Source organism: Dermochelys coriacea, chromosome 6, assembly GCF_009764565.3.
Source record: "Dermochelys coriacea isolate rDerCor1 chromosome 6, rDerCor1.pri.v4, whole genome shotgun sequence".
Taxonomy (NCBI): Eukaryota; Metazoa; Chordata; order Testudines; family Dermochelyidae; genus Dermochelys; species Dermochelys coriacea.
The window spans coordinates 12,465,607-12,489,805 of NC_050073.1; the positions used below are offsets into that span (position 1 = coordinate 12,465,607).

General features: G+C 45.5%; 1 protein-coding gene across 3 annotated transcripts in view; it reads left to right on the top strand.

Moving 5' to 3' along the window:
* LOC119857533 (NACHT, LRR and PYD domains-containing protein 3-like) overlaps positions 1-24,199 on the top strand; it is a 296,613-nt gene that overhangs the window by 90,805 nt on the left and 181,609 nt on the right. For all 3 annotated transcript variants that reach the window (XM_038406613.2, XM_043516755.1, XM_043516756.1), the window contains one exon: positions 2,013-2,183. In XM_038406613.2, the coding sequence (XP_038262541.1) occupies positions 2,013-2,183 (171 nt within the window). The remainder of the gene's footprint in view (positions 1-2,012; positions 2,184-24,199) is intronic.

Consider the following 24,199-nt stretch of genomic DNA (forward strand, 5'->3'; position numbering starts at 1 on the left):
CCCATGAGTGTTTTCTTTCCCTGTTCAACTCAAATTTAGAGTCTCTCATTCCATTGGCAGCACCTGTCTTCCTGCCTCCAAAATATCTCAGGGGCTCTACCAACCCTGACTGAACCTGGGGGCCCCGCCAGGGAGTGGGGGCTTCCCTCTCTCGTACAAATTCAGGGCTCTTTTTCTCTCTGGAACATTGGAACTCCCCTCCCAATTCAGTGGAGTGCCCACATTATCAGGGCAACTGTAGTGATGGAAGAAGCCATGCAGGTGACAGTTCTGGTGGGTGGGTTTTCTCTACATGTGTGCAAGATTTGGCAGCAGTTGGGGGCTGAAGAGGGTTTCCTATGAGCCCTGATGGGAGGGAGGAGTGGCAGTATGTGACAGCCGTGCTGGGGGCTGGTCACTGAGATGCACATGGTCATAGCCAGGCTGGTGCCATAGTTCCACACTCGCGTAGCTGGCAGCTCCCTCAGGAGCATGGGCAGTTGGTGAACCCATGGCTTGTGGAGGCTAGCCCTCCTGGCCCCTCCCCTTCTGCCTGAGGCCCTGCCCCTTCCATGCCCACTAGAGCCCAACCTCCTCCCACTGTGGATGCTGCTGGCCTTTGCCCAGCCCTCCCCTGCCCAATGTGGCCACTGGCCCCTGCCCCCGTCCCCAGAGTATTGCCCCCAGCTCCGGATAGCACTGACACAGCCTCCCCAAGGCCCAAAGCTCTGGAGAGCCAGGCAGTGCAGCCACATCCTCCCCCAGTTCCAGAGTTCCAGAAAGCTGGGCAGCACGGCCCCAGCATCCCCGGGCCATGCCTGCAGGCTTGAACCCCAACCATGAAGCCCTTCCTCCGTAGCCAAGTCGCCAGCCCCAGCGCTAGGCAGGCAGTGCAGCCGGACTGGCCCTAGTGCTGGGCAGCCAGAGTAGCCCCAGTGCCAGGAGACCAGGCAGCACGGTGTAGCACGGCTCCCAGCCTGCCTGCCCAAGCCTCTGGCATGGGAAGAGTAGGCAGGAGGGGGCCTGGACTCCAGTGGAGTATGGGCAGGGCCCAGTGAGGCAGTCTGGGAAGGCAACACCTTCCACTGCCTACGACACCCACCACCCATGATCAGGCACCTAGAGTCTGCAGTAGGCGGGTCCAGAAACCAGTGGAAAATTTCTGTTGCAATAACCCCACCCGTGTTTCTGGAACAGGCCTTGCCAACAGGGTCACATGGTCACCCCCCTCTCAGGGGCTCTTCTTCCCCAAACTTTGGGGTCCCCTGGTTGGGGGGCTGTTCTCCTGGCTGTCTTCCAATCCCTCCAGCCTCTTATCCCTGGTCTCAGAGGAAGGTGGGTGTGACACTGCCAGTGCTGGGCCTTGGTCACAGCTGCCTCCCCTCCCCAGGCCTGAGGCTCAGAGCTGGGGCAGAGACAGGAGACGTGTGTATCCTGCAGGGGAGCAGCAGAGCCAGTGCCGGGGTCGCGGGGGGTCAGGATCTCCCAGCTCCGCCTGCTCTGAGCTTGGCCCAGCTGCCTGGGGAGGGGGCTCCCCCTACAGCCTCCCTGTCGCAATAGGCCTGCTCTGATTGGGTCGCACCATTCCAGTGCTAATCAGTCTGAAGTCCAATCTGATTGGCTGAGAGCTGGGTAGGTGGGACTTAGGTTGCCCAGGCAGCTGCCCCTGAAATTCTGGTTGGTCAGTAGAAAGAGTGAGGGGCGGTGCTTAGTGAGGACACCTTACCCAGAACCTTAAATCTTATTGGTCAATGGCAGAGGTTTAAGGATTGGCGTGTCTGGGCCACTCACAGTGCTGACTGGTCAAGACTCAAGTGCAAGGGATGGGGCTTACCCAGGAAATTCCACCCCACACTGGTTCCTCATTACAATAGGGTGGGGGTTGGGACAGGCGGTGGAGCAGGGCTTCTACTTCATTCTTCACGTGGATTGGTCAGGGCGAGGGGCTGGTGGGCGGGGCTGCCTGTCAGAACAGCTGTGACGAGCCCCCTTCACACTGTGATCCCCCTTCTCTGTGTTTCTCTCTCCTGCAGCTTGTACATGTGTCGTCTCACAGACGCTGGCTGCGGGGATCTCGCCGCTGTTCTCAGCACCAGCCAGAGCCTGAGGGAGCTGGAGCTGGGCGCTAATAGACTGGGAGTTTCCGGAGTGCGGCTGCTGTGTGAGGGACTGAAACACCCGAACTGCAAACTGCAGATTCTGCGGTAAGTAACATTTGGCCTCCTCTGTGTATTCACAGGTGTCCTCTGTGTAAAGTGCTTGACACAATGAGAGAAGGTGGAGCGGAGGAAAAGATTTTTTTTTCTCTCTGCCCCACTCTGATGTTTCTCGGGGACTGTGAGTCACCTCTTTACCCCCTGCTTACAGCCAGATGAAGTCTTACTAGTAATAGCTGGATGTCAGCTCCCTGGCCCCACCAGCCCTTCACTCACTCAAGCACTCTCCTCTGTGCTTATGTCAATCCCAGTTTTGCCTTGCAGGCTGACAAGAGGGGCATCCTAATCACTAAAAGAAAAGCAGTACTTGTGGCACCTTAGAGACTAACAAATTTATTAGAGCATAAGCTTTCGTCAGCTACAGCTCACTTCATCGGATGCATTTGGTGGAAAAAACAGAGGAGAGATTTATATACACACACACAGAGAACATGAAACAATGGGTTTATCATACACACTGTAAGGAGAGTGATCACTTAAGATAAGCCATCACCAGCAGCAGGGGGGGGAAGGAGGAAAACCTTTCATGGTGACAAGCAAGGTAGGCTAATTCCAGCAGTTAACAAGAATATCTGAGGAACAGTGGGGGGTGGGGTGGGAGGGAGAAATACCATGGGGAAATAGTTTTACTTTGTGTAATGACTCATCCATTCCCAGTCTCTATTCAAGCCTAAGTTAATTGTATCCAGTTTGCAAATTAATTCCAATTCAGCAGTCTCTCGTTGGAGTCTGTTTTAGAAGCTTTTTTGTTGAAGTATAGCCACTCTTAGGTCTGTGATCGAGTGACCAGAGAGATTGAAGTGTTCTCCAACTGGTTTTTGAATGTTATAATTCTTGACGTCTGATTTGTGTCCATTCATTCTTTTACGTAGAGACTGTCCAGTTTGGCCAATGTACATGGCAGAGGGGCATTGCTGGCACATGATGGCATATATCACATTGGTAGATGCGCAGGTGAACGAGCCTCTGATAGTGTGGCTGATGTGATTAGGCCCTATGATGGTATCCCCTGAATAGATATGTGGACAGAGTTGGCAACGGGCTTTGTTGCAAGGATAGGTTCCTGGGTTAGTGGTTCTGTTGTGTGGTGTGTGGTTGCTGGTGAGTATTTGCTTCAGATTGGGGGGCTGTCTGTAAGCAAGGACTGGTCTGTCTCCCAAGATCTGTGAGAGAGATGGCTCGTCCTTCAGGATAGGTTGTAGATCCTTGATGATGCGTTGGAGAGGTTTTAGTTGGGGGCTGAAGGTGATGGCTAATGGCGTTCTGTTGTTTTCTTTGTTGGGCCTGTCCTGTAGTAGGTGACTTCTGGGTACTCTTCTGGCTCTGTCAATCTGTTTGTTCACTTCAGCAAGCGGGTATTGTAGTTGTAGGAATGCATGATAGAGATCTTGTAGGTGTTTGTCTCTGTCTGAGGGGTTGGAGCAAATGCGGTTATATCGTAGCGCTTGGCTGTAGACAATGGATCGAGTGGTATGATCTGGATGAAAGCTAGAGGCATGTAGGTAGGAATAGCGGTCAGTAGGTTTCCGATATAGGGTGGTGTTTATGTGACCATCGTTTATTAGCACCGTAGTGTCCAGGAAGTGGATCTCTTGTGTGGACTGATCCAGGCTGAGGTTGATGGTGGGATGGAAATTGTTGAAATCATGGTGGAATTCCTCAAGAGCTTCTTTTCCATGGGTCCAGATGATGAAGATGTCATCAATGTAGCGCAAGTAGAGTAGGGGCATTAGGGGACGAGAGCTGAGGAAGCGTTGTTCTAAGTCAGCCATAAAAATGTTGGCATACTGTGGGGCCATGCGGGTACCCATCGCAGTGCCGCTGATTTGAAGGTATACATTGTCACCAAATGTGAAATAGTTATGGGTCAGGACAAAGTCACAAAGTTCAGCGACCAGGTTAGCCGTGACATTCTCAGGGATACTGTTCTTGACGGCTTGTAGCCCATCTTTGTGTGGAATGTTGGTGTAGAGGGCTTCTACATCCATAGTGGCTCGGATGGTGTTTTTAGGAAGATCACCAATGGACTGTAGTTTCCTCAGGAAGTCAGTGGTATCTCGAAGATAGCTGGGAGTGCTGGTAACGAAGGGCCTGAGGAGGGAGTCTACATAGCCAGACAATCCTGCTGTCAGGGTGCCAATGCCTGAGATGATGGGGCGTCCAGGATTTCCAGGTTTATGGATCTTGGGTAGCAGATAGAATACCCCAGGTCGGGGCTCCAGGGGTGTGTCTGTGCGGATTTGTTCTTGTGCTTTTTCAGGGAGTTTCTTGAGCAAATGCTGTAGTTTCTTTTGGTAACTCTCAGTGGGATCAGAGGGTAATGGCTTGTAGAAAGTGGTGTTGGAGAGCTGCCTAGTAGCCTCTTGTTCATACTCCGACCTATTCATGATGACGACAGCACCTCCTTTGTCATCCTTTTTGATTATGATGTCAGAGTTGTTTCTGAGGCTGTGGATGGCACTGTGTTCTGCATGGCTGAGGTTATGGGGTAAGCGATGCTGCTTTTTCACAATTTCAGCTCGTGCACGTCGGCGGAAGCAGTCTATGTAGAAATCCAGGCTGCTGTTTCGACCTTCAGGAGGAGTCCACCCAGAATCCTTCTTTTTGTAGTGTTGGCAGGAAGGTCTCTGTGGGTTAATATGTTGGTCAGAGGTGTGTTGGAAATATTCCTTGAGTCTGAGACGTCGAAAATAGGATTCTAGGTCACCACAGAACTGTATCATATTCGTGGGGATGGAGGGGCAAAAGGAGAGGCCCCGAGATAGGACAGATTCTTCTGCTGGGCTAAGAGTATAGTTGGATAGATTAACAATATTGCTGGGTGGGTTACGGGAACCATTGTTGTGGCCCCTTGTGGCATATAGTAGTTTAGATAGCTTAGTGTCCTTTTTCTTTTGTAGAGAAGCAAAGTGTGTTTTGTAAATGGCTTGTCTAGTTTTTGTAAAGTCCAGCCACGAGGAAGTTTGTGTGGAAGGTTGGTTCTTTATGAGAATATCCAGTTTTGAGAGCTCATTCTTAATCTTTCAGAAGAAGCCAGAAGAGTACCCAGAAGTCACCTACTACAGGACAGGCCCAACAAAGAAAATAACAGAACGCCACTAGCCATCACCTTCCGCCCCCAACTAAAACCTCTCCAACGCATCATCAAGGATCTACAACCTATCCTGAAGGACGAGCCATCACTCTCACAGATCTTGGGAGACAGACCAGTCCTTGCTTACAGACAGCCCCCCAATCTGAAGCAAATACTCACCAGCAACCACACACCACACAACAGAACCACTAACCCAGGAACCTATCCTTGCAACAAAGCCCGTTGCCAACTCTGTCCACATATCTATTCAGGGGACACCATCATAGGGCCTAATCACATCAGCCACACTATCAGAGGCTCGTTCACCTGCGCATCTACCAATGTGATATATGCCATCATGTGCCAGCAATGCCCCTCTGCCATGTACATTGGCCAAACTGGACAGTCTCTACGTAAAAGAATGAATGGACACAAATCAGACGTCAAGAATTATAACATTCAAAAACCAGTTGGAGAACACTTCAATCTCTCTGGTCACTCGATCACAGACCTAAGAGTGGCTATACTTCAACAAAAAAGCTTCAAAAACAGACTCCAACGAGAGACTGCTGAATTGGAATTAATTTGCAAACTGGATACAATTAACTTAGGCTTGAATAGAGACTGGGAATGGATGAGTCATTACACAAAGTAAAACTATTTCCCCATGGTATTTCTCCCTCCCACCCCACCCCCCACTGTTCCTCAGATATTCTTGTTTACTGCTGGAATTAGCCTACCTTGCTTGTCACCATGAAAGGTTTTCCTCCTTCCCCCCCCCTGCTGCTGGTGATGGCTTATCTTAAGTGATCACTCTCCTTACAGTGTGTATGATAAACCCATTGTTTCATGTTCTCTGTGTGTGTGTATATAAATCTCTCCTCTGTTTTTTCCACCAAATGCATCCGATGAAGTGAGCTGTAGCTCACGAAAGCTTATGCTCTAATAAATTTGTTAGTCTCTAAGGTGCCACAAGTACTCCTTTTCTTTTTGCGAATACAGACTAACACGGCTGCTACTCTGAAACCTGTCATCCTAATCACTGAATCCCCGATTCATTCTCCTATGATATCCTACCCCTGACTCTGGCTACTCTAAGAAGTACCAGAATCTCTGCATCCAGAGATGTAGTGTACCCCATTTTACCAGAGTTGCCTTCAGGCACTGCTCCTGTATGCCACACAGCACTTGTGAACACTTATAAGAAAACAGAAATAGGTTTATTTAAGAAAGAATAAAGATTTATCCAGGAAAGAGAGAAGGCAATGGAAAGAACTGGTTAAAACGCAGAAGAAAATCCTAAAGTGTGAACCAGGGTCTACATTTGTGACTAGAAAAGGAGTACTTGTGGCACCTTAGAGACTAATATATTTATTTGAGCATAAGCTTTCGTGAGCTACAGCTCACTTCATCGGATGCATACAGTGGAAAATACAGTGGGGAGATTTTATATACACAGAGAACATGAAACAATGGGTGTTACCATACACACTGTAACAAGAGTGATCAGGTAAGGTGAGCTAATACCAGCAGGAGAGAAAAAAAACCTTTTGTAGTGATAATCAAGGTGGGCTATTTCCAGCAGTTGACAAGAGCATGTGAGGAACAGTAGGGGGAAAAAATGGGGAAATAGTTTTACTTTATGTAATGACACATCCGCTCCCAGTCTTTATTCAAGCCTAATTTAATGATGTCCAGTTTGCAAATTAATTCCAATTCAGCAGTCTCTCATTGGAGTCTGTTTTTGAAGCTTTTTTGTTGAAGGATTGCGACTTTTAGGTCTGTAATCGAGTGACCAGAGATATTGAAGTGTATTCCGACTGGTTTTTGAATGTTATAATTCTTCACGTTTGATTTGTGTCCATTTATTCTTTTACGTAGAGACTGTCTGGTTTGCCAGTGTACATGGCAGAGGGGCATTGCTGGCACATGATGCCATATATCACATTGGTAGATGTGCAGGTGAATGAGCCTCTGATAGTGTGGCTGATTCGATTAGGCCCTATGATGGTGTCCCCGAAAAGATATGTGGACACAGTTGGCAACGGGCTTTGTTGCAAGGATAGGTTCCTGGCTCAGTGTTTTTGTTGTGTGTTTTGTGGTTGCTGGTGAGTATTTGCTTCAGGTTGGGGGGCTGTCTGTCAGCGAGGACTGGCCTGTCTTCAAAGATCTGTGAGAGTGAGGGATTGTCCTTAAGGATAGGTTGTAGATCCTTGATGATGCACTGGAGAGGTTTTAGTTGGGGGCTGCAGGTGATGGCTAATGGCGTTCTGTTGCTTTCTTTGTTGGGCCTATCCTGTAGTAGGTGACTTAGGGGTGTTCTGGCTCTGTCAATCTGTTTCTTCACTTCAGCAGGTGGTAATGTAAGAATGCTTGATAGAGATCTTGTAGGTGTTTCTCTCTGTCTGGGGAGTTATAGCAAATGCGATTGTATCATAGAGCTTGGCTGTAGATAATGGATTGTGTGGTGTGGTCTGGATGAAAGCTGGAGGCATGTAGGTAAGTATAGTGGTCAGTTGGTTTCCGGTATAGGGTGGTGTTTATGTGACCATGGCTTATTAGCAAGGTAGTGTCCAGGAAGTGGATCTCCTGTGTGGACTGGTATAGGTTTTCCCCAAAAGTTCAGTCTGTTGCAGAACTAGCTGGTTTCATAAGAACCAGGATCCAAATATTCAGGACAAGTCCCTGAACTCCTCAAAGGCTTTTCTCAGTAAATACAGAGTGCCTTTGCCTACAATCTGATATGCTGAAAAGCATCATTAGCTATATTCACAGTCAGGGCGATCCCCTGCCTGCTGTGATGTTCCTTTTCACCTCCACGTGGTTTTGATCATTTGCCATGGTCTTTGATGCTTTTTCCATTGACTGTTCTGGGATTTGGCAAAGGTAGACAACACAGCTCTCTGCCCATACATTACATGTTATACTTGATAAATAAATATTCTATAGGATGTTTTTGGTGTATTTGAATTTGTCAGGTTTGAAGTGAGGACTGTTTGCAAAGAACAGGGGACTCTTTTCCAAGCGCTCTGTGTCACATCCACCCAATTTCCTTTTCTCTTATTACACCAACTACATCTCATGCTGACCCTGGTGGTGTTCCTGGAAAAGGCTTTAGCAAAGAGGTGATCTTGCATTTTCTTCTGACCATGGCCACGCCAGGGCTCAGTCTGATCCCCTCTCAGAAGGTGTTCTACAGCTGAGTTCTAGCTATTGAAAACACTCTGCTCCAATGCCCTAGAGTCTGAACCTGGGCATCTCCAGTGGGATTCTCCCTGTGGAGCACAGTTGAGACTGTCTGCTACAGGCCATTGGCCTTGGCAGGAACAGCACAACTCCACACCATACCTGTAACACTGTACAGCTACACACAAACGTGCGTACAGCAGTGCAGAATGGATCCCATCATCTTTGGTGTTTAACCTGCTCAGAGGAAATGCAATCACATATTTTCCACCACTACATCCCTCTGCACGATTTTAGCACAAGCACTGGCAAAGCAGCTGCAGTCGTTCAATGAGTCTCCTCCCAGTGCAGTTCCATATTGCCCCTGCCCATCCTTCCACGAATGCTTTGATAACTCAGAATCACTGGATTCAACACAGGGGACTTTAGGAGAAACATAATGGCCTGTGATGTGCAGGAGGGAAGACTAGATGATCTAATGGTCTCTTGAGGCCTATGAAGCTAATTTTGTCATCTGCCAAGCCACTCACTTGAGTTAGTTGGAAAAATTCATAATTTTGATTCAAAATTGGATGAAGTATTAAGCACAATATTCCAGAGAATTCTTTCCATTTTTCAGCAAGCTGTGCCATTCGTATCCCTGCTGCATGCCAGCCTCAGAGCAGCTGAGGGGAGACCCATTGGTCTCTGCTCGGCCTGGCCCCTACAACCCAACCCTCAGATTTACAAAGACACAATGAATGAAAAATACAATGTTATAGCATTAGAACTTCAAACACGTGTCAACTTAAAAAATTGTTTGGTGCATTGGGATTCTTGTGCAAAAACATAAAATTCTACAACATGGCTGTGCTGAGTAACCCCTGATTTATATGCATGAACACAGACACCCCACAATGCATAATGGCTGCCTGTTGACAGCATCCATAGCAATTTCCACACTCCTGAGATGTGCTAAAGAGAACACAGGGCATGGTAATCAGTTAACAAATTAACATCTGGATGAAACCTACCCTCAGCACTCCCTTCCCCCAACTAAATCCTCTATTCCATGGTTCTCCATCACTCACTGAATGCTCGCATCCTTCCAGCTGGAAGACACTCCACTATAGCAGCTGGGGAAGAACTTTGCTGAGCATTCTCTGGCCAGCATGAAGGACCCTCAAGGACATTCTTCCTTTGGGCCCAGAACACTCTCCTCTCTAGCTCCCAAAGGAAAACACAGGATAGAAAGGTTTTAGAGTAGCAGCCGTGTTAGTCTGTATTCGCAAAAAGAAAAGGAGTACTTGTGGCACCTTAGAGACTAACAAATTTATTAGAGCATAAGCTTCAGCTCACTTCCAATGAAGTGAGCTGTAGCTCACGAAAGCTTATGCTCTAATAAATTTGTTAGTCTCTAAGGTGCCACAAGTACTCCTTTTCTTTTTACAGGATAGAAAGAAACTGAGTTTAGCTACTAAACAAACAAAACAGCTGAAAAAATAAACAGAATTTCCTTGTTTGTTAAAATTTTGTTAAGAAACTAACAAACATGATTGAAGAAATTAATTAAAAGAAAAAAAAATCCATCTCCTCACCTCTGTGAGCACCAACATCCAAAGCTGCTGGTGCTCTTGATGATCCACTCAGTCTAACAATATTCACTGAGGTCTAGCCAATTTCTTGGCAACACTTGTGGTTCAATGTTAAAAGTATTTAAGAGACCGAATGACCCAACTTAGCTTAGTTTATTAGTAAGAGATAAAGCAGTACAATATTAAAATTAGGCATACATACACTCCTTCTGGGAAGCAATTAATGTCGCAGTAGGGGGAGGGATATCTCAGTGGTTTGAGTATTGGCAGGCTAAACCCAGGGTTGTGAGTTCAATCCTTAAGGGGGCCATTTAGGGATCTGGGGCAAAAATTGGCGATTGGTCCTGTTTTGAGCAGGGGGTTGGACTAGATGACCTCCTGAGGTCCCTTCCCACCCTGATATTCTATGAAAGAGGAGGAGCTGCCTTGCTTCTGGAGGAGGAGGAGGAAGATAGCAGGCCCTGAGGCACCTTCTGGGCCCCAATGGAGGTGGCCCAGGGTGCAGCTATGCAGGAGGGACCCAGGAGAGGGCAAGAGTTGGGCAAGGTGGTTCTGGGGCTTCCTTTGGGGGGAGGGATAGCTTAGTGGTTTGAGTATTGGCCTGCTAAACTCAGGGTTGTGAGTTCAATCCTTGAGGGGGCCGTTTAGGGATCTGGGGCAAAAATGGGGGATTGGTCCTGCTTTGAGCAGGGGGTTGGACTAGATGATCTCCTGAGGTCCCTTCCAACCCTGATATTCTATGATTCTATGTTCACCTTATATAGAAGTTGTGCTTCAAAAATATGCACTGAAGATACCGCAGCATGGTTATTGACAAGTTAGAAAGCACTGAATATGTCACCCAGGACTAGAATTTGCCAGTCAGCTTTTTACATTTTCTTATATTATGGTGTATCTTTCTCTTTCTTTTGAATACTACATTACAAGAGCTACAAAGGCTCTACCCAACCTGTACTAGGATGGACAATGGATGCATCATACCTTTTGAAAGGTTTTATATTTGCTAATCCCAAAAGCTATGATTTGCTTTGTAGAAAACATATATTTTAAGTGAAGCTGGAAGTGCTACCTGCTGTTATTGGAGCCTGACACTTACATCAGTAGACCCTGTTTTCTGTTGCTTGTATCTTTGCTAACCTTAACCATTTTGACTTAAATTTTCCATGGCGGGTATCTGCTTCAAGCTGGATATTTTTGTGAAATTTCAGCATCAATGGTTCATCCATTTTCATCCATAGGCTAGGGAAACACACTGTTTTCTCCAAGTATTTCTCATGAGCTTTTCAGTGAGAAGCTCTACCCTTCCCTCTCCCCCCCCCGCTTTGGAGCAGGAACATGAAATTTGGCAGGGGGGAGCATTTGTGTCAGGGATGTGCCTATTTTAGTTCCTATGAAAATCTGCCCCAATTTTCAAAGTTATAAGCCTTTGAAAAATCTTGAGTGTTGATGTTCAATAGAGGCTTGTTTCGGCTTTGCAGCTACAATCTCTAAAGGTCCCTTCTCCACTGAGCATGCTCCACCCTGGTGCTCCAGAGTGCGCCTGACTGGGGCTGGTGGGGAAATCAGGATTGGATCAGGGAATCCTCACTTCCATCTTGAGGGGTGAGGTATGTGGTGGGAGAGATTCCCACTCCAGTCAGGAAAGGGTTAAAGAACTCCTGGGCACATTCAGGTACACCAGCCTGGCACATCTGTGAGACCAATTGCACCTGGAGAGGGGTGGCTCCTTAAAAGGGAGGATCGAAGCCCAATGCAGGTTGGCTTTCACAGGGAAGCAGAACTAGTACTCCCTACTCCACAGGGAAGCTTCAAAAGAGATTCTGCTGCCTGAGCCCTCTGGAGAGGTAGAGGAACTGTCTGAGCTCAGATGCTCAGTCTGGATCTCTCAGACACTCGGGGTCCCAGCCCCCTTCTCAGAGACTATTTACCTGATACTGTGTGAGGAACAGCGGGGTGAGCCCAGACTATTTTGTGGGTTGCAGGATTATTTTCTTTGCTTTTTTCCTGTCTTGGACTGTGGCCATGCCTTAAAGAGGGAGAAGCCACCTCCCAAAGACTGACCACCAGGAGACGGCGCCCTGCACTCCAAACCAGTGTGATAGCGTCACCTCTAGCCAGAAAGAGACATTGGGGATAAGAATGGAACTTACCCTCACCCCACAGGGGTGCCATAGAGGTATGACTTTTGTCATAAATATAAAGGGAAGGATAACAACCTTTATGTATGCAGTAACATAAAATCCCTACTGGCCGGAGGTACAGAATCACTTTACGTGTAAGGGGTTAAGAAGCTCAAATAACCTGGTTGGCACCTGTCCAAAAGGATCAATAAGGAAAGAAGATACTTTCAAATCTGGGGCGGGGGGGCGGGGAGAGGTTTTGTTTGTGCTCTTTTTGTTTCGTTCCCTCTCTGGGCAGAGAGAGAGAGAGAGAGAGAGAGAGAGAGAGAGAGAGAGAGAGAGATCAAGCAGGTAAACCATCTCTTGAAAAGATGCATGGAATGATGTATCTAAAATTACAGAAATTGTAAGTAAAGGCAAGGAAATGCCTTAGATTTTCTTCTGTTTTTTAGCATGTGAATTTTCCCTATGCTAAGAGGGAGTTTTATTCCTGTTTTTTGTAACTTTGAAGCTAAGCGTAGATGGAAATCCTCTGTGTTGTAAATATTTTTATTTACCCTGTAAAGTTACCTTCCATCCTGATTTTTGCAGGTGTGATTTTTTTACTTTTTTTTTAAATAAAATTCTCCTTTTTAAGAACCTAATTGATTTTTAGTGTCCTAAAAACCCAGAGGTCTGGTCTGTGCTCACTTTGTAACCAATTGGTTAATATATTATTCTTAAGCCTCCGCAGGAAAGGAGGTGAAAGGGCTTGGAGTCCGTTTCCCCAAAATATTCCCCCAAGTGGCCCTTTTTCCTGGATTTTTGTCAAAATCACTTGGTGGCAGAAATAGCGTCCAAGGACAAGGAAAGGATTTGTACCTTGGGGAAGTTTTAACCTAAGCTGGTAAAAATAAGCTTAGGAGGTCTTTCATGCAGGTCCCCGCATCTGTACCTCAGAGTGGGGAGGGAACTCTGACAATCTGTGACAGAAGTTTGAACAGAAATCACCAGTTTGCTAAAACTTCACACATTCTGCCCAGACACGGATTTAGCCACATAGTTCAATCTACTTCTCATCTGCAGCCTGGATCACTGTAATTTACTGCACCTAACACTCAATCTAACACTGCATATGTTCCATCCAATAGAAGAGGAGTCTCCACCTCTTCTAAAAAGAGGAGTACTTGTGGCACCTTGGAGACTAACAAATTTGCTTGAGCATAAGCTTTCGTGAGCTACAGCTCACTTCATCGGATGAAGTGAGCTGTAGCTCACGAAAGCTTATGCTCAAATAAATTTTAGTCTACAAGGTGCCACAAGTACTCCTTTTCTTTTTGCGAATACAGACTAACACGGCTGCTACTCTGAAATCCACCTTTTCTGTGATTTTATGCTGCTGTGACCACATCAGCTCAGTGCTCCAATCCCTCAATTCGCTGCCAGTCAGCTTCTGCTGCCAGTTTAATGCCATGGTCTTAATCCTCCATGAAACTCCAGAACCAAGCCCAGGACCAGAGATGACTCCTAGCCAGTAGGAGCAGACAGAGAAGCAGCCTCAGCAGAGACTGATGGACACCGATCTCATCAGACTGCCTGCTACAAATTGTCACTCGACATTCTCTTCCTTGTGCTGATTGGCAACCCCTTCCTTTCCTCTCACCTAATTAGTGGAGCCCTGCAGGCTGGCTCCACTAATTAGGTGCCTCCTGGACCTTGCAGAGGAGGTGGAAGAAGTCAGATGAGGTGATGGGAGAAATAGGGGGTAGGTGGGGGTGGGGAGTTTGAGGCGTCCAAGCCCCAACTGGGCTGCCTGCCGTGCCAGGGAGAGGAGAGTTGGACTCGGCTGTTGGTGCCCGGGAGAGACAGTACTCTCTCCCAGCCCCAAGTTGGGCTGGGGAGAGCAGGCTGCTCTGGGGGGTGTCAAGATTTCTGGAGAGTTGCTAACATTTTGGGGCATGGGGGGGATGTGGCTGCATAGAATTGATCTTATGGATAAAGTACAGTGATCCAAGGTTAAAAGAAATAGATCTGTGATTTTATTTTGATTGGTGTCACTTTAAGAAGCTGCTTTCATGCTATTTACTCCGTTTTAGATACTGATTCTGCAAACAGTTATGCATGTGGAGGGCTCCCATGCATAGGCATTTGCAGGATGTGGGGCTTTAGTGAATGAATACTGGAGCAAAAGTATGTGGATAGGACTAGCTCATAACATTTACATGGTTACATTTCAAACAAAGGTTTCAGAGTAGCAGCCGTGTTGGTCTGTATTCGCAAAAAGAAAAGGAGTACTTGTGGCACCTTAGAGACTAACAAATTTATTAGAGCATAAGCTTTCGTGAGCTACAGCTCACTTCATCGGATGCATTTGGCAAATGCATCCGATGAAGTGAGCTGTAGTTCACAAAAGCTTATGCTCTAATAAATTTGTTAGTCTCTAAGGTGCCACAAGTACTCCTTTTCTTATTTCAAACAAAGTTTACATAGGAGGTGTTAATGGCTTAAGGTAAGAAAGAAAGATTATTTTAACAACATTAATTTGCAGTGTTGTAGATATCTGAAAACTGATCTTAATTTTTTTTTAAATCCTGTGCCATAATGAATACATGGTAAATTGTTAAAACTGGAAGAACTTTACCATGGATGCTGTTTGTTTGGCCTTTCAATTAGAGTTGGATTCCAGACAAGTGATGTCCATTAAGTTTTAGAATTTGGGAAGAGGTATTGGAAACCATTAAGACCAGATCTTTGCTATCTAGTATAGTTCTAGCTCTTCAGAGTACTCCCATTGACTGATAAGTAGCAAGCACTAGTTGTGATGCTTATGTGTTTTGGAGGATGAAGACCTTATTTGCAAGCTCTTTGAAGTAGGGATCTGTCTGCAAACTCCAAAGCCATGTGTTAAAGTACTCCAGGGCTTCTACTCTGAGTTTTTGAGTTGGTCATACACACAATGTGGAGAACTTTCTGTTTCTACAGGGCTCTGTTGCACTTGTACAGAGTGGGTCCTAAACATTCGTTTAAAATACCATCACCAACCACTTGATGTTTTACTTCCCTTCATATTTTCAGTGTTGTTACTTGTTTGTTTGTGTGTTTGTTTGCAGTCTGTGTCGCTTTGACTTCTTTTTACTGTTCTGTGTGTGCAATATTAATCAAATTAAGAGTTGACATCCCAGAGAAATTGTGTCCGCCTGAGTGAATGCCTTTTACTCTCCTTTCCAGTATCAGAAAATATTGATATTTGCAATGAGAGCATGACTATTTCTAGTTGACTCATAGATTGGTTTAATATCTTAAAGCTGAGCTATGTGTGCAGATAATATGCATGCAAGAAGGATAGTTTTGTGAACTGCAAAAGTCCGTAGCATGCCAGTGTTTTGGCAGATACTATATTTTTTCAGAGCAGCTTTCCCTGAAGATTTAGTTGTCTATGGTAGGAGTAGATTATTAAATTGGGCCGCTGGTGCATATTTTTTATGCTTTTACTTAATGGCCATGACTTCGTTTTGTTTATATAGCTGTTTTCAACACGCCACATTTTGGTGTGTTTACTAGCTTGAGTTGTTAGAAAGGATGATAAAATACATGTACTCCAAGGGCAGTGTTAATTTTCTTCTTATTTGATTTCATATTAAATAAACATCTTAAGCAGTGCACCTTGTTAATTATCCCTTGATTTAATATTCTTTCTTCAATACCTGTGAATTGTTTCAAAACATATTGTGATGAGTCTGGTTACAGAAACTCCCTCAAGAACAAACCCCACTGCCAGAGAAGGCTTCCGCCCACTCCTGTCTTGCTGAGTAAGACACTCCAGTCAATTACAGCACAGACCAAGAGGTTGGGTCATGCCCCCCTGCAGTTCACTGAAACCGAGATCCACATAAAGAAAAGGAGTACTTGTGGCACCTTAGAGACTAACAAATTTATTAGAGCATAAGCTTTCGTGAGCTACAGCTCACTTCATCGGATGCATTTGGTGGAAAAAACAGAGGAGAGATTTATATACACACACACAGAGAACATGAAACAATGGGTTTATCATACACACTGTAAGGAGAGTGATCACTTAAGATAAGCCATCACCAACAGCGGGGGGGGGGGGGGGGGGGGAAGGAGGAAAACCTTTCATGGTGACAAGCAGGTAGGCTAATTCCAGCAGTTAACAAGAATATCAGAGGAACAGTGGGGGGTGGGGTGGGAGGGAGAAATACCATGGGGAAATAGTTTTACTTTGTGTAATGACTCATCCATTCCCAGTCTCTATTCAAGCCTAAGTTAATTGTATCCAGTTTGCAAATTAATTCCAATTCAGCAGTCTCTCGTTGGAGTCTGTTTTTGAAGCTTTTTTGTTGAAGTATAGCCACTCTTAGGTCTGTGATTGAGTGACCAGAGAGATTGAAGTGTTCTCCAACTGGTTTTTGAATGTTATAATTCTTGACGTCTGATTTGTGTCCATTCATTCTTTTACGTAGAGACTGTCCAGTTTGGCCAATGTACATGGCAGAGGGGCATTGCTGGCACATGATGGCATATATCACATTGGTAGATGCGCAGGTGAACGAGCCTCTGATAGTGTGGCTGATGTGATTAGGCCCTATGATGGTATCCCCTGAATAGATATGTGGACAGAGTTGGCAACGGGCTTTGTTGCAAGGATAGGTTCCTGGGTTAGTGGTTCTGTTGTGTGGTGTGTGGTCACCTTCAGCCCCCAACTAAAACCCCTCCAACACATCATCAAGGATCTACAACCTATCCTGAAGGACGAGCCATCGCTCTCTCAGATCTTGGGAGACAGACCAGTCCTTGCTTACAGACAGCCCCCCAATCTGAAGCAAATACTCACCAGCAACCACACACCACACAACAGAACCACTAACCCAGGAACCTATCCTTGCAACAAAGCCCGTTGCCAACTCTGTCCACATATCTATTCAGGGGATACCATCATAGGGCCTAATCACATCAGCCACACTATCAGAGGCTCGTTCACCTGCGCATCTACCAATGTGATATATGCCATCATGTGCCAGCAATGCCCCTCTGCCATGTACATTGGCCAAACTGGACAGTCTCTACGTAAAAGAATGAATGGACACAAATCAGACGTCAAGAATTATAACATTCAAAAACCAGTTGGAGAACACTTCAATCTCTCTGGTCACTCAATCACAGACCTAAGAGTGGCTATACTTCAACAAAAAAGCTTCAAAAACAGACTCCAACGAGAGACTGCTGAATTGGAATTAATTTGCAAACTGGATACAATTAACTTAGGCTTGAATAGAGACTGGGAATGGATGAGTCATTACACAAAGTAAAACTATTTCCCCATGGTATTTCTCCCTCCCACCCCACCCCCCACTGTTCCTCTGATATTCTTGTTAACTGCTGGAATTAGCCTACCTGCTTGTCACCATGAAAGGTTTTCCTCCTTCCCCCCCCTGCTGTTGGTGATGGCTTATCTTAAGTGATCACTCTCCTTACAGTGTGTATGATAAACCCATTGTTTCATGTTCTCTGTGTGTGTGTATATAAATCTCTCCTCTGTTTTTTCCACCAAATGCATCCGATGAAGTGAGCTGTAGCTCACGAAAGCTTATGCTCTAATAAATTTGTTAGTCTCTAAGGTGCCACAAGTACTCCTTTTCTTTTTGCGAATACAGACTAACACGGCTGCTACTCTGAAACCCGAGATCCACATGGCTCAGGGCTTCTTAGTTAACAGAGACTTTCCCAGCACCCAGTATTCAGTCTTTCTGGGAGCCTAAACCCCAAATAAATCCATTTTACTCTGTATAAAGCTTATACTGGGTAAACTCATAAATTGTCCGCCCTCTATAACACTGATAGAGAGAGATGTACAGCTGTTTGCTCCCCCAGGGATTAATTAATTTCTTACTCTGGGTTCAATAATAAGCAAAAGTGATTTTATTAAATATAAAAAATAGGATTTAAGTGGCTCCAAGTAATAACAGACAGAACAAAGTCACCAAGTAAAATAAAGCAAAACACACAAGTCTAAGCCTAATACATTAAGAAACTGATTACAGATGAAATCTCACCCCCTCAGATGTTCTAATAAGCTTCTTTTATAGACTGGACTCCTTCCTAGTCTGGATCCAGCAATCACTCACACCCCCAGTCCTTTGTCCCAGTTTCTTTCAGGCATCTCTTTGGGGTGGAGAGGCCATCTCTTGAGCCAGCTGAAGACAAAATGGAGAGGCTTCCAGGGCCTTTTATATTCTCTCCCTTGTGGGCGGAAACCTCTTTGTTCTTCTGTGCAAAGTCACAGCAACAAGACAGCATTTGTAGCCACCAGGCAAATCACATGTCTATGAATGATTCAGCTTTTTGCAGGCCGATGCCATTGTTTACATGTTAGTTTGAACATTCCCAGGAAAGCTCAGATGTGGATTGGCATCTCCCAAAGTCCAATGTCAGTTAAGTGTTTCGTGATTGGGCACTTACTGAGAATAGTCCTTTCTCAAGAAGCTGACCAAATGCTTCACCGAAGCTACTTGGAATCAAACACATAGAGATACAAGTACATAGCCAATATTCATAACTTCAAATACAAAAATGATCCACACAAACAGACAGCATAATCATGACCAGCAAGCTACACCCTTTCCATAGACACCCCACTTGACCTCCTCTGTAACCGTAGGACCCTGGTTACAACAATGATCTATACGGTCACAGTTCATGTCAATAACATCACACATATATAATATCTAGTTTTTTTTGTTTGTAGTGGTGGTGCACATCCGCACATTGCCTCGATATTGGTGCTGCACATAACAGAATTCATTCTGCACATGGATGGAAAATATTAGAGGGAATAATCCCCTCCCCAGACACAAGCTGCTCCGGGGAAAAGCATCTCTAAAAAGATACTTTTGATATGCCCCATACAGGGTGGCTGAGGAGGTGGTATTTGCTACTCAGGAATCCAGGAAGCTGAATAAAGCATACTGTCTCCTCAGCTGCCCTGGAACCTCCGTGGCGTGTAATAAAGGAAAAAAATGTGCAGAGAAACCCGGCAATGGGGGGTGCTGCAGCAGCAACCTGTTATACCCACCACCCATGCACCCGGATGGGCCACAGGGCTCCTAAGTGCGTGCAGGGTGGTACCGGCGGCAGTGAAGGCAGCTGGGCGGGCACGTGGAAGCCCTGGCTATGCCAGAAGAGTGTGCCCAGCAATGCACCTGGCAGTTCACAGGGCACCAGCAGAGGCCCATTGACTGTTCTACCTTGGGGCCCAGAATTGCCGTCAGCAGGCCTGACTATGCCTAGGCCTCCAGCCAGGCCTCCCGATGTTACCGGGTGGTGAGCCAGTTGGAACAGGCTGTTATGTTGTGCAGAGGCTCATGTTAAGCAACAGCGATCAATTAGAATTCAGACACTGAATGAAGCAGACCTTTCTCAGACTCACTGGCTCTATCTGATAGCTTATAAGGTGAGTTGCCTCAATCAGTGGATTCTTAAGTACCAGCCAGGATAGTGAATGCTCAAAATTGGGGGATAGATTTCCCTCCTCAGAAGCAGGTGGTGAGAGTACTAGTTAGTATGTTCCTTGCAGTGAGAGGCGCTGGGCTCTGGAGATGAGAGGAGATGGCTAGATTGATAAAGTTATTAACAATGAGGTATACCTTTGTCATAAAAATAAAGGGAAGGTAAACACCTTTAAAATCCCTCCTGGCCAGAGGAAAAATCCTTTCACCTGTAAAGGGTTAAGAAGCTAGGATAACCTCGCTGGCACCTGACCACAATGACCAATGAGGAGACAAGATATTTTCAAAGCTGGAGGGAGGGAAAAACAAAGGTTCGGTCTGTCTGTGTGATGCTTTTGCCGGGGACAGAACAGGAATGGAGTCTTAGAATTTAGTAAATAATCTAGCTAGATATGCGTTAGATTATGATTTCTTTAAATGGCTGAGAAATTAGACTGTGCTGAAGAGAATGAATATTCTTGTCTTTGTGTCTTTCTTGTAACTTAAGGTTTTGCCTAGAGGGATTCTCTAGCTAATTACCCTATAAGGTATTTACCATCCTGATTTTACAGAGGTGATTCTTTTTACCTTTTCTTATATTAAAATTCTTCTTGTAAGAAATTGAATGCTTTTTTCATTGTTCTTAAGATCCAAGGGTTTGGGTCTGTGGTCACCTATGCAAATTAGTGAGGATTTTTCTCAAGCCTTCCCCAGGCAGGGGGGGTGCAAGGTTTTGGTGAGGATTTTGGGGGGAAAGACGTTCCCAAACAACGTTTTCCCAGTAAACCCAGTCAAACGTTTGGTGGTGGCAGTGGAGGTCCAAGGGCAAAGGGTAAAATAATTTGTACCTTGGGGAAGTTTTAACCTAAGCTGAAAAAGTAAGCTTAGGAGGTTTTCATGCAGGTCCCCACATCTGTACCCTAGAGTTCAGAGTGGGAAAGGAACCTTGACAATCTTAATGATTGCTATCACAGAGAAGAAGGATCTCTTGGCCTTTTCATGGTCAAGAAATAGCCATGCAAAAATTCTTTGTACAGACATTTGTGGGGAGGGGTTTCCCAACAATGGCACTTGGGTTTTCATCTCCTGCTTCATCTATCATATGTAGAAGAAATCACAGTGCTTTGTGAGGGCCAAAGAGGGGAGGAGGTACTTAGAACCCAGTGTTGAGGGCAGCAGTCAGTCAGTGATTGTCATGTCTCTCTGGCTCGTCTAGTACTTTTTCTGCTGGGCTAGGGTACCGGTGTTTTATTACAGTAACTCACTCCTTGAGCTCTCTGAGGCAGACCATGAAAGTAAGAGAAGACCTGGTTGAAAGTCAGAATTTCCATTCTGCAGCACATTCTGAAAAAACAACAACCGCATGTTCAGAATGAAAAGTAGGAATTTAAGTTTTCCCCTGGAATGGAAAAAAACAAAATAACCATTTTTAAAAAATATAACATTTTGTTTCAAAAATATGTAAAAGAAATTAAGCCGGGGGGACCAAGCGCCGTGTCTCCCAGCTCAGCCAGGGCTCCCAGAACTTCTAGGCTCCCAGCTCCCCAGCAGTCTGCTAGAAGCCCTGGAGGCAATGACTGGTTCTTCTAGTCCTTGTCTACTGTACTAGGGTACCAGTGCTTTGTAACAGTAGCTCGCTCCTTGAGCCCTCTGAGGTAGATCATGAAAGTAAGAGAAGATCTGATTGAAAGTCAGATTTTCTGTTCTGCAACATATTCTGAAAAAAATTATCCCAGCAGAGGGCCTGGCACCCACGAGCCCTTTGGGGAAAATGAAATATAAATTTTATTTCAAAAAAAGTTTGCGTCTCCAGTTAGGCATGTGAGAAGTCGTGCGTGCTTATTAATATGCCTCCTGGATTAAACTGAGGATGTGCAGAGAGAGAGGCTACTTATGGAAAACTGCCCATCACTGGACCTGGGTAGCTCTGGGGATGTTAGGATAATTGCATCTGAGTACCACCTCTGGCAGTGAGAGTTTAAATCCAGGGCAGAAATCTGAAGTAAAAGAAGCAGGCATATTGCTCCAATCTGCCTCTATTACAGGCGGACTTTAATTTGGGGGAAATAGAATCTGAGTATGGTAGAATATGCAGAAGGTGCTGAAACTATTGTTTGAAAAAAACCCCTCCACAAGCAAATGCTTGCTAGAGGGGAGGGTGACTGGGGTAAAAGAGTAGGTGGGAAGAGGGGTTGAGGCTCAGGAAATGGGGGTTTAGGGGGAGTGGGAAGGAGAGGGATGGGAGATGTGAAGGGGGACATGAGGTGAGCCATGGGCACAGGAGGAGAATTGTTTTTGTGTGCCGCAATCTGGGTTTCCCCAGCTTCTTTACAGTGGTGTGATCTCCCCCTTCCCTGAGCCATGTGACGGGGATTGCTTGTTGAGGGTGTTTGAGCCTGTTTCCCTACCCCACATGTAAGCCAGGATCTGGGGAAGCCCTGCCCACTAGCTTGGAACAGGCATGCTCAGAGCACGCATGAAGAACACAGTGCTGAGACTGTGGCGTGGAGCTAAGAAGTGATACACTTGGCACATATCAAACTCTGCAGCACTGAGGAGGGGGAAGAGAACAATCACTGAAATGAATGGAGCAGTTCACATATCTGAGCTATTTTTTTCAGGCTGTCTTCATCTCCATGGGGTATTTTCTTTCAGCTGAGAACATCTTATTGAGATGAATGGGCCATTTAACACCCGTCTGAGCTTGAAATTTTGAAGTCTGAAATCCGCACAGGGCAGAAATCTAAGAATGAACTGTAAACATTTGGGAAAAATAAAATTAAGGTAAATGCCCACACAACCCTAACTCTACTCTCTCTGAGAGATGTCTCAGAATGCCCAAAACACACACACATGCACTCTGCCTTTTTATTGTGATGGACTTGTGCTTCCTGCCCTTGCCCTGCACTCAAACACTGAGCCTACTCCCCTGAGAGAATACCACAGTTGTAAAATTTAACAACTGCTTCATATCCTTTTACAATCCCTTCAGACTTGCACACAGGTTACCACCTCAACCTATACTCTCCCCCACCCATCATTAAATCCATAAACTGCTCTCATATCCCACCTCACTACTAACAATTGCCATCACCCAGTACCTGCTACTGACACCGCCTCCACAATTCTATACTGGAATGATGCCGACTGGAACCTCAAGTTTCACATGAACCTCTTTCTTTTGAGAATACACACAGAGGAAACTCAGACCCAGATCTCCTCATATCACATCCAAGCTGCTTCAGCTTATTTCTCCACCATTCAATACAGTCACACCTAACACAGTGAATGCATCAGGAGTACATGCACTTAATTCCTAGTGACTATTGCCAGGTCCAGGGGCAGAGTTAAGGTTGCATGGGTGTTTACCTTCACTCTGTATTTCCTGGTTTTCTGAAGGGTGAGAAGGGCATAAGCTATCACCAGGCAACATTAACTCTGAATTACACTAATTAAATGACAAATCTTGTTTATTACAGTATTGCTTAAGTGCTCCAGCTGTGATCAGGGTCTCACTTTGGTAGGCACTGAACATGTTATAATGGAAGGCGTCACCTGGTAGTTCTGTTATACTCTTCCAAGTTGGTTTTTTTTTTTTTTTATGAAAGCAAGGTTTTAGTTTTGAGGTGACATGTTGTGTTTTTTGGGGCTATGCAAGATTTGGTGTAGACACCATTTTGGGGAGGAGGGAGCTGTGCAAGAAGCTAGAGTTCGTTTTCTGTCTGGGGCTTCGATCACAGTCCATTCTGGAGACAGGTTTCTTCTTGGGAATTCGGTGTTGGACTGAGATCCCTGAAAGAGGAGACAGCTCTTTATGCTGTGTGACCATCTCATTGCAGGACAAAGGGAAGTGGAAGGAAATATTATTCCCATTTTTCAGATGAAAAAATGAGACCCAGAAAGATTGAATGACTTGCCCAAGGTCACACAGGTAGTGTATGGTAGAGCCAGGAACTGAACATGGATCTCCCTAGTTCTCATTCAGGGCTTTAACTACACAACCAGGCTGTCTCATGCAGAGAACTGTGCTCACTGTCTGGTGTTTCTCAGTTTCAGAAATGTGCTTTTTTTTTTAATGGATATCATCTCTCTTTTATATGATTAAAGTTATTAGGGCAGAACTATTTAATCAGAGTACCACTTGGGCGTCCCTCTGTATTACTGCCACCAGAAACCTCCATTCGGGGTAGAAACCAAGACCACAGAGCTGGACCTGACAGCTCCCTTAAAGGGACAGTGCATCCTATGTCAGCATGTTAAAATGTCTCAGCAAATTCAGCCTTAACTTGTCACAGCGGAGTGTTCTACTCGGAATGCTGCCTGAGGGCGCTAGAGGATGTCGCTGGGATGACAAACGAGAAAAGCTTTAGGGAATTTTAAAAAATGTTGTCATGGGGCATTGCTACTGGACTACTTTGAGATTAACAAAGAGCCCTGAATTGCAGTTGATTGGTCATGGGTGGGGGTTGTCTTCATGGACAATGACTGTACTGTGGCATATGCTTCCAAAGCACTGACTAAAACACAACACAACTCTGCCCATTGAGAGACAAATGCTGGCTGTTGTGTC